General features: G+C 40.7%; 1 protein-coding gene across 1 annotated transcript; it reads left to right on the plus strand.

Annotated features, from left to right (window-relative positions):
* The first annotated feature begins 1,756 nt into the window (after window positions 1–1,756).
* Window positions 1,757–9,233, plus strand: LOC125017888 (sorting nexin-4-like). Its single transcript, XM_047601418.1, has 14 exons — window positions 1,757–1,926; window positions 2,649–2,773; window positions 3,749–3,890; window positions 4,057–4,206; window positions 4,774–4,821; window positions 4,933–4,988; window positions 5,174–5,246; window positions 5,422–5,483; window positions 5,774–5,839; window positions 5,988–6,077; window positions 6,800–6,899; window positions 7,066–7,211; window positions 7,498–7,612; window positions 7,758–9,233. The coding sequence occupies exons 1-14, from the start codon at window positions 1,768–1,770 to the stop codon at window positions 7,803–7,805; spliced, it is 1,380 nt and encodes a 459-aa protein (XP_047457374.1). The 5' UTR covers window positions 1,757–1,767; the 3' UTR covers window positions 7,806–9,233.
* The last annotated feature ends 622 nt before the right edge of the window (window positions 9,234–9,855 follow it).

The following is a 9,855-nucleotide window of genomic DNA, read 5'->3' on the forward strand; positions in this document are numbered from 1 at the left end:
TTGCTATTTGTCACACAGCCATAATCTGATGCTAGATGACAATGGGGGCATTGACAACACACTTGTTTTGTTATACCTGTTAATACTCAGCTATTACAGCATTAAAACGTGTTCCGCTGGCTGCTGATTGTGGCTCTTATACTAATGGACCGCAGCTCTCTTTCTTTGGCTTTTGCTACCCTCTGCTGTTCAATGGTCAAATGTCAATAGACAGAATCATCATTTTCTCCAACAAATGTGATTAATTTGACAACTTATACTAATAATCACACAAAACACTAACAGATCTATAAGAGCAACACGTCTCATGTTGAAAATCATGTATTAATTGTCATTTTTATTTGCCATTTTTACAATGGATACAATGCCCAGGTGTAATCAGCCAATATTATTTCTGTTTCCTGCCACCTTGGTATGAATGTCATATCTCAGGGATGTCAGTCATTATTGCCTCTCAGTAGCTTTTGTTCAGCACTTTCAAATATAGACGTGACAGGAAGAAACACACACTGTGCCTGGTTTATTGTAGCTAAGTGTTCAAGAACATTGGTCACAGTGCTCTAAAAACCTGTCAAATGGCCAATTATAGTGAGCCAAACACGGCCAGACGTGTGTGCGTGTCCCTATATGTGTATGCATGCGTGCCCGTGGATGCGGACAGGAAGTGGTGGTGGCTGGTTTGAGGTCAGTGGCAGGAAAGAATGGTAGCTATGCTGTTGCTGAGACAACGGCTGGTCACAGCACAAGGTCTGGGTTTCCTGACAGACTGCAGCCTGAAACCACATCCCAGCATCGCTTCATCCATCCCTTCATCCGTCCATCCATCCGTACCTAGTGCATCCATGTCGTTAATTATTTCGCAATGAATTACAATGTCAAAACGTTTTAACTTCACAACTTGGCCGGAATTTTGTGCATACTTTTTTATATCACACTTTTAATCCATCCCACATCCCACAACACTCCAACACCCCACTCCATGCCCAGTGGCATCTATATAAAATGCTTCCTTACTAAATGCTGCTCCACCCTTCTCTTTAAACATTAAACACTGCACAACAGTGTGACCACAGGAACTAAAAGGCCGTGTTTCTGTGCTGTTTACTAGCCTGAGGCAAACCGCAACCCTCTTTTTCTGATCCAGGCCCAAAACCATCAACAAAAAAATGACAGAGGGACCAAATGGTATCGCAGTGAGGAAATTCATTATGTATGACACCTTTTTTACATTTTGTTGTAGTCAAAGAAAGTAGAACCAACAGTCCCAATCAAAGTTACGGCCGGTCAGTGCATTGTTTTTATGTAACCTTTATTGCAATAGCTGCTACTTTTTTATTCATTTCAACACATTATTGTCTCTATTCTTGTAATTAGTTACTATTCCATGAGTAAACCTTTAACATGTAGGAGTCTCTCGCTAGAATAATGTTCCAAAGTTGCTGAACTGAACAAGTAAAATCCCTAACCAAAATCCCACCAGCAGATGTCAGCATTGCCTAAGCGGCGAACGATGCCAGTGTAGGGTGACACGTTCAAGAAGCACAGCTGCATAAAAAAAAGAAAAAAAGAAAAGATGTCATTGAACTGATTCAGACATGAACCAGTTGTGTTATCACCATGTACAGTAATCCCACGTGCAGTAATCCCATTCATTTTGTAACACCTGCACAGATTTTCTTTAAAACTTTGTCTTTTCTTTAGTAACATTTCTTGTATAATTTAAGGGGAAACAAATCCAGCAGCCAGTCACCAGATCCATGGTCGCGCATGCGCAGAGTGGCGGCGCCACCAGCCGTCCACTGCCTGAGCTCAGCTGACAGCAGCGTCCAGGTGATCATGGCAGACTCTGGAAGTAGTGAGGAAGTGGCCGTAATCGGTAACACCGATATCACTTCAACGGAATCAGAGAACAACCTTATAAACACGGTCGTACTTTCTTCTATCCACTGTCACAACCTTGCGCGAAGTTTAAAATGTATTTTTGCACTGATAACAGCGTTACAGCGAGGCCTAGCGTAATGTTAGCCGGAGCTACGTGGAGTTTGGGACGGAGACTTTTTCCACTGTTTTCGAAACGCTTCGGCGCTTTCCTCAGTGGTTCATTGGTTTAACTGCTAATCTTAGAGCCACTACATCTGCAGTCTTAAAGTTGAAGCTGCAAAATGTGCTGAAGTCACTTTTGTTAACCGTGGCTGAAAACTACTTTGGAAACTTTGCTCCTGGCGTTAGCTTATTAGCTAGCAAGTGTAAATGCTAACTTTAAATTCGTGTTTGCTTTAAATTAACCTCATTCATGTGTGTGCTCTGTGAGTCGGATCTTAACTAACAAGGTTAGTCAAAGGTGTGACAAATTCCGGGTGCAGAAGTTACCTTTTTCGGTACTTGGTAGGTTTCTGTGTTATCTTGTGACCTGCACACGACTGTCATAACCGTGTGGGCAGTAACTTACTGTATTTCCACTGGTGAATCAGATGCCCATCCCTGTGTGTTCCTCTGGATTAATGCTTGTCTGTCTGTGTCTGTTCCTTTAATCCCAGGATACCACACCGTTTTTTTTCACCTGATTGTATTGTACCCCAATTACTTTTTACTGTGTGTCACGTCCCTCTGTGATTTTGTTTTCTCATCAGCTGTTTTTGTCTGTGTAGATGGTGGAAAGAGGGTCAGCCCTGCTGAGGAAAATGGAGATAAGTGTGGCGGAGGCAGAGAAGAGAACAGGGAAGAACACTGTTAACATGCAGGAAACGTACACTGTCTACCTCATAGAAGTACGGTAGGTTCATTTGGTTTTGTTTTGGTTTCGCCATCAGTCAGATTTTGCAGCTAAATTGAACTCAACTTTATTTATAGAGCACTTTAAAAACAACCATAGCAGGAACAAAAGTGCTGTGCATGGCAGAATAAGAGCGTAAGACGTAAATCAAACAATAAAACAGTAAAGCAATAAAAACACTAAAAGCATCGAGGGCGCTATTCTGATGTGCAGCGTAGATTGTTCCAACATAAAACACTCTGTCCCGTCTGAGCTTTTGACAGTTACAGTAAAGTGCATTATAGTAATCCAGCTGAGATGTAATGAAGGGATGGCTTATTGAAAGATTCAGTGTTCATGTTGAACAACTCAACATGGTGCCACAAATAACAAGAGGGTGAAAAAAAGTGCAGAGTAGTAACTATCACACTTCCGGCTATTGTTGTATTTTTCTTGCACAATTTTGCTTTGCATGGTAATCTTAACTGTAAATCAAATATATTTTCAGTTTCATGTGGAGGAGCTACGATTTGTGGCAAAGTGAGAAGTGATGATTTATGTAATTTAAATTTTGATTCTTTGTAATAAAGCAGTCGCCTGCAAAAGACCTTTGATGGTGGATACAGTGGAAAAGTAATGACAGCCCCGTGACATACGTACTTAACACACTGAAACCTGGGTGAATAAAACAAGGAGAAGTATCTGAGTGATTTAAGTCATTACCTTGTTACCTTGTTAGACTACTTCCATAAAAGAGTTCATCGCTGTGACCGGGTTGTTGAGTTGGCCTAAAGGAGCCTTCTGTGATCTATTTTATTCCTCAGCCAATACATTTAAATAATAATCTCATCCTTCTCCTAAAACGAAAATGGGTAAGATGTCAAGTTGCTCTTTCTGTGATTCACATTGTTTTTATAAGAGTACCGTGTCAGATGTTTGATAGGAACTGACAGCAGCTGACAAAAATACTCTTTATTCATATGCTCCTGTCTGCAGGCCAGCTGAAACTGTCCCAGATGGAGGTACGCCAGCTGCACCTGACACTTTGTGGAGACGCTACAGTGAGTTTGAGCTGCTCAGAACGTACCTCCTGGTTACATATCCCTACGTCATCGTCCCACCGCTGCCAGAGAAGAGAGTGAGTGATTGATGGGCACTGTGCTGAAATTACCAAATAAAAAACAACCCATTTAACAGTGGTTAAATTACCTGGTGGGTTTAAGTAATGGGGAAAAAAAGCCTTCACTTTCCTCGTTCTTGTAAATGATAAATGCAGTGTTTTTACACGATTCCGTGTCTTGTAGGCTGAGTTCGTGTGGCACAAGCTTTCAGCAGACAACCTCGACCCAGACTTCGTTGAGCGGCGGAGAGTCGGCCTGGAAAACTTTCTGTTGCGCGTTGCATCACATCCTGTCCTTTCCAACGACGAAATCTTCTTCCTCTTTCTCACGGAGGTTTGCAACCATATGTGGCCTTGGATCCCTTTCATTGTGCCGTACATGCAAAACGTGAACATTCACGGAGTAACAGATGTTTCGAACTGGCAGTAAAACTGTAGGGAGACAATGAGAGATACTTCACTGATGTCAGAATGCTGCTGCAGAAATTAGACCAAAAACTGTAAATATGACAGGTCATTTGAAGTTATATGATTCATGTGATGAAGCTACGCGGTGTAAAAGCCGACGCTGAACTGTTTTTATCTGAAACCCTGTACACTGATGCTCCCTGCAGAAATCCCTCATTAATCTTTATAATGGGAATGAGAAAGCCGGTAGTTTTTGGGTCAGAACTATTACATGCACATACAGTTTACCATACCATACTTAATTTTTTTTTATAGACTTGAAATTAATTTCTGTCCCATTTAACTCGTTGGATACGTGGTTAAACTGAACGTTGGGATTTGCATTTCATTGTAGTCTGCAATAAAAAAAAAAAAGCCCAGCTCTTTTCTGTGCAGTGGTTTTGTCAGCTTGAAGAGCCTAATTACACACTGATATATTTCTGTCTTTCCTCAGGAGAAGGGGTGGAGGGAGGCAGTTTTGGAGACGGGTTTCCAGGACAAGGTACAGAAAGTTGCGCCTGATCCATTTTATTCTAAAACTGGGTAGTCAATTATATTTTATGTATATTGATAGATGTTGTAATAAAATGAGTGTAATTCTGTTCTCTAACAGGTTGACTCCAGACTTAAGTCTTTGAATGCCACATTCAGAGTCAAGAATCCAGACAAGTGAGTGTAAAACACACATTTTTTTTATGTTTTCTTTTTTGCAGGATGCACATAAATGACGCACATTAAAGAACTATTGGGAGACATTATACTGCCTTAAATCTTCGCAATGTCTGTAGTAAAACAGGTTGGACGTTCTTATAGTAGATGTGATTTTAAAGAAAACTCATTTGTTGTGTCTTCAGGCGATTCACAGCTCTGAAACAGTACAGCGATGAACTGAACACTGTCATCTCTCAGCTGCTCAGAGTGCGAGCGGTGAGTTTTTGCATATGCAAACCATAACCATGAGTTACAGCCCCTCTGCGGGGCACGTTGCTTCGTGGTGTTAATGTGACAAAAAAACCCTTGTAAGATGTGATGAAAATTCATCTGAGAGACTTTGTGTCTGTGTGTGGCTTACGTTTGCTTCGGTTTGGTGTTGCTGTTCTAGCGAGTCGCAGACAGACTGTATGGAGTTTACAAGGTCCATGGTAACTACGGCAGAGTTTTCAGGTGAACGATTATCACTGTTTGCACAATAATTAAATCAGTATGCACCTTTCTACTGGGGGTGGTGATGATAATGTCGTATTTGACGTCTCCTAGTGCTAATCTACTACTCTTTTTGTCCTGTTTCCCCTGTTTCTATATAAAAGTCTGCATTTGATACACTTTCTGTTTGAAATGCCTAACTAATAAAAAGTTAGTTGCTGTGAGAGAAACAATAAACGGTTATGTGTTATCTGTATTATCTGGAGCTAGATGTTGTTAATTTAATTATGCATGAATTGTCATGTCTGCAGTGAGTGGAGTGCTATTGAAAAAGAGATGGGAGATGGACTGCAGAGTGCTGGACATCACATGGACACGTAAGTAGTGGATAGTAGTTATAGATTTACTCCAAATATTGTGCCCTCTGTCCTCTGTAGTACTAGCAGACATGTGCACACGTACTCTGACACGTGTTTGATTGTTATTGTTCAAATGATAAATGTGACTTTGTGTGTTTGCTCCCAGATACGCAGCATCAATAGACGACATTCTGGAGGAAGAAGAGCACTATGCAGACCAGCTGAAAGAATACCTCTACTACACTGATGCTGTCAGGTAAGTCAGCATTTACACAAAATACTTGTACAATGTCCAGTTTCTGTTGAAACAGCACAAGGAAAATGGTAAATCTAATGTGTGATCATTTTGGAGGATGTAGTTTGTTGTGCTGTGGATTGAATTACGCACAATGATTAAAATCGTCCTAATAACACAAACTTACGACGCAGTGCGACAAAATGAGAACACAACTGAATCAGCAGCTTTGTCAGTTATTTCAAGCAAATGCTGAAAACTGTAACCTTCATGAAGATTCAGTGCAATTAAACTGTCCCTAATGAACTAGCAAATGACTGCATATCTCTAAGGAGCCGCCATTGAATACTTGTTTGTTAACTAAACTCTTGTCAATGGTGACATGAAATATGAGATTGTTGCAAAATTGACTTCCTCCATTTGTTGGATTGATTGCTTACGTATCTGTTTGCCTAATCCATGAGTCAAGTAATGGCCGTCCCTCCTCCTGCGTCTGAGTAATAGTCAGTGATCATGTCTGGGAAAGTTAATGAAATCTTCTTGTCTAACAAATGAAATTCCCCTTTTTTCAATTTTGATAAAAGCGTCTCCTCCTCTGTTCCACCTAAACCAGTTAACTCATTATTATTTACAGGAGCTGAAGCAGAAGTGACCTTATTGTTATTATATCGGCAACGAGCTTCATGTTTTGGGATTGCATGTGATCGGGTTTTAAACAACTGTCCATTTGATTTTGTGTCAAGGTCCGTGTGTAAGAAACACGAGTTGATGCAGTATGAGCTGGAGATGGCATGTCAGGACCTCGCTTACAAGAAACAACAGAAGGAGGAGCTGGTGTCTGGGGTAATGCACATAAGAAATGCCACACTTTCTCTTTTTTTTTTACACGGAGAGGAAATACTCGGCCTTCGTAAACGAAAGTGAAGTGTTTGTTCAGAAAACATGTGCTTAAACTCGATGAAAGCGCAAGTGAATCTGATGATTTATGTGTTTGTTTGTGTGAGTGCAGACAGTGCGGGTATTTTCGCTGAAAGGAATGACCAGTAAGTTATTTGGCCAAGAGAGCCCGGAGCAGAGGGAGAGCAGGTTAGCAGCTCTGGACGAGAACATCCAGGAGGGAGAGGAAGCGGTCTTGGCGAAGAACAGCGAGTGCAAGTGAGTCCAACACTAGACTAATAAACCTTCCACCTTTTCCAGGTTTCTCAGTGTCTGCTTTTGTTGTTTCGGCAAAATAGCTTCGGTTATTGACTGATGAATTGTTTATAAGCGTATCTTAAAATCGCAATTGGGCGACACGAAGTCACCCAACAAAGGCCGCCTCGTCTGTATCAATATAAAAAGCAGGAACCAATGTGGAAATATGAGGAACAAACCGAGTGCTGCATTGCTGAGTTTCTTCCCTCCCTGCTGAACATGTCCTTTTTTGTGTTTGTGTCATCAGAGAGTTTGTGCGAACGGCGTGGGGCGACATCGAGCGTTTCAAGGAGCAGAAGGACCGAGATCTGCGTGAAGCGCTAATCAGTTTTGCCATTATGCAGATCGGCATGTGCAAGAAGGTGTGCGCTTTTTGCTTTCCGCAGTTCGCGTTCTTTCTTGTTTCCCTGCCAATTCTAAAAATGGCTTTTAATTAAATTAATATTTAATGTTTATTCTTCGCTGGTATTTTCTAAAACACTTAGTCACTTTCGTTTCCTGTTCCAGGGAATCCAGGTGTGGTCCAACGCCAAGGAGTGTTTCAACAAAATGTGAGCCGCTTCCAAATCCATTCACGCTCTCCACCAAAACGGTCATCGCTCAAACTGTACAGACTGGGACCAGCAGCCATTAGTTATACTGCAGTTTCTGAATGGGAGCCCAAATACTGCCAAACCCTTTTTCACGTTCACTCTGACGCGCCACCAATTTATTTAGAAAAAGTGTGCATCATTAAGGTGATAAGTTCCTTTTAAATTCTTAACAGTGTCCCATTTCTGACATTTCGCTGACAGCCCAAAGTCCCTATGCCCGTCCCTAATTTCACAGTTAACAGCATTTTCTTTCCCCTCTCTGCTCTCAGCCTGACAAACACAAGCAGAGTTCTACTTAAGATTCAGTCACAAGAAGGTGCTTTTAGCCTTCAGCCAGTGGTCCATGTGACTCGTTTTAGAGTTGCCAGCTTTGGAGACATTGAAACAAACTGGTACGGTGTATGTTTCCATATTTTAGTTTTGAATGTTCTCTGTATGTGTGTATATAAAAAAACAAAAAAAACAACACCATACTTGCATTATACATTATCGCTGACCAGTGTCGTGCATGTTTATATATTTGAGCTAATTGGTCACTGGTTGAAATTTGAAATCTTCCAGAGCATCATCATCTATCAGATAAATATGAAGGATTTCGTACTTTCTTCAGAGTCTGTGCCTCTGCTAATAAATGCAGCCTTTGAAAAACGACACATTCAGATCTCCTGAAGATAAAATGCTGTCAGTCTGACTGAACGGCAAAGGGAACGCGGACCTCACTTCAGAATGCCACTACACTTTCACATTTCCTGTTCTCTGCGCTCGTGAAGCCATTTCATATCCACTGCACTGAATTTAGTTTTTGTTATTATTGACGGATAGCCCGACCAAAGTGCAGATTATAGGTGGAGAACTCAGAAGATGGGTAGTTAGACTATTTAGAGACTTTTTTGTGGTTTTGTGCCAAAAAAAAAAAAGCACAAGTGCCTTCTTGATCTACCAAGTGCATCTGTAAATGTTGAAAGCAGCACACGAACAGCTCCATGACCAAGCATTTTCTTTGATGTCAAGCTTTATATTCTCATCCCAATCATTGGTTGTGACCAAAAACTTACTGACCTTTATCTGTGCTCTGTTAATGTGCCTTACCCTTTTATGTATGTTAAACTAATTCCCTGAAGTCAGACTTGTGCAAAGTATTGATTAGAATGTGGAAATCGTTATGATAAACAATACTCATGCTACTTTTGCTTCTTTTATGGTATCACTCTAAAAAAACAGAACAATTCACACCGAATGGATCTGACATCTGAATATGGTGCTAAGATCAGCAAATCCTTTTTTTTTCCAGAATAAAACACAATAAAACACAATTGCTTTGTTTTATATTAAGTGTGTCAAATGTAATCTTTGTGCTAAGACACTAATAAACCTATTTCTTTTGTAAGCATTTGGTTGTGTCTTTTATAATGTGTCTAGAGAATGAGTCAGCGATGATCCCAGACACTGGGATTGATTTCTGATGTCTAATGTGGGAGTATTTGCTTTTCACAAGCCACTATGTTTGTGGCATAACAATGAGAGCAACTGTCTTTTAATGCAGCACGTCTAAAGCCAGAGATAACGCACCACCTCACCCACTTTGCAATCTTTTGTTCACGACAGTGAGGAAAGAAAACTCGAGTCTGTGGCAATATGTCCTGATGCTGCCTTAATATGAATTTATAGTACGTATAGTGATATGAATATCCCCTCTATTGTGGATTTGTGAGTCATCTTTCGTAAATATGTGGATGAATTCAATGATTCGAACACTAAAGGAAAGAGTTTTTCACTAGAACGTTTAAGGCACGATTGTGTAACCACAATAAATGTATTTTCAGCCACAGTGGAGGATGATCTCCACGCGAATGTGCTTTGTGAATCATTCTCTGAGAAAATTGGTTACAGGTGATATCAAGGGAATAATGGGGGAAGGAAGAATTAAATGTCGCCACCTGTCGATCGATACAGCCAATAGCCTTAAAGTTTGGCAGGAAAGACATAGGCTTAACAAACCAAAAAGAAAAGAA

This window comes from Mugil cephalus, chromosome 12 (assembly GCF_022458985.1).
Source record: "Mugil cephalus isolate CIBA_MC_2020 chromosome 12, CIBA_Mcephalus_1.1, whole genome shotgun sequence".
In the NCBI taxonomy this organism is placed as follows: Eukaryota; Metazoa; Chordata; class Actinopteri; order Mugiliformes; family Mugilidae; genus Mugil; species Mugil cephalus.

Excerpts from the sequence above, each read along its gene's own strand:
- LOC125017888 (XM_047601418.1), top strand. The coding sequence starts at position 1,768 with ATGCGCAGAGTGGCGGCGCCACCAGCCGTCCACTGCCTGAGCTCAGCT. Across the intron at positions 3,891-4,056 it reads CACCGCTGCCAGAGAAGAGA|GCTGAGTTCGTGTGGCACAA; the intron begins GTGAGTGATTGA and ends CGTGTCTTGTAG. Across the intron at positions 6,900-7,065 it reads AGGAGGAGCTGGTGTCTGGG|ACAGTGCGGGTATTTTCGCT; the intron begins GTAATGCACATA and ends GTGTGAGTGCAG.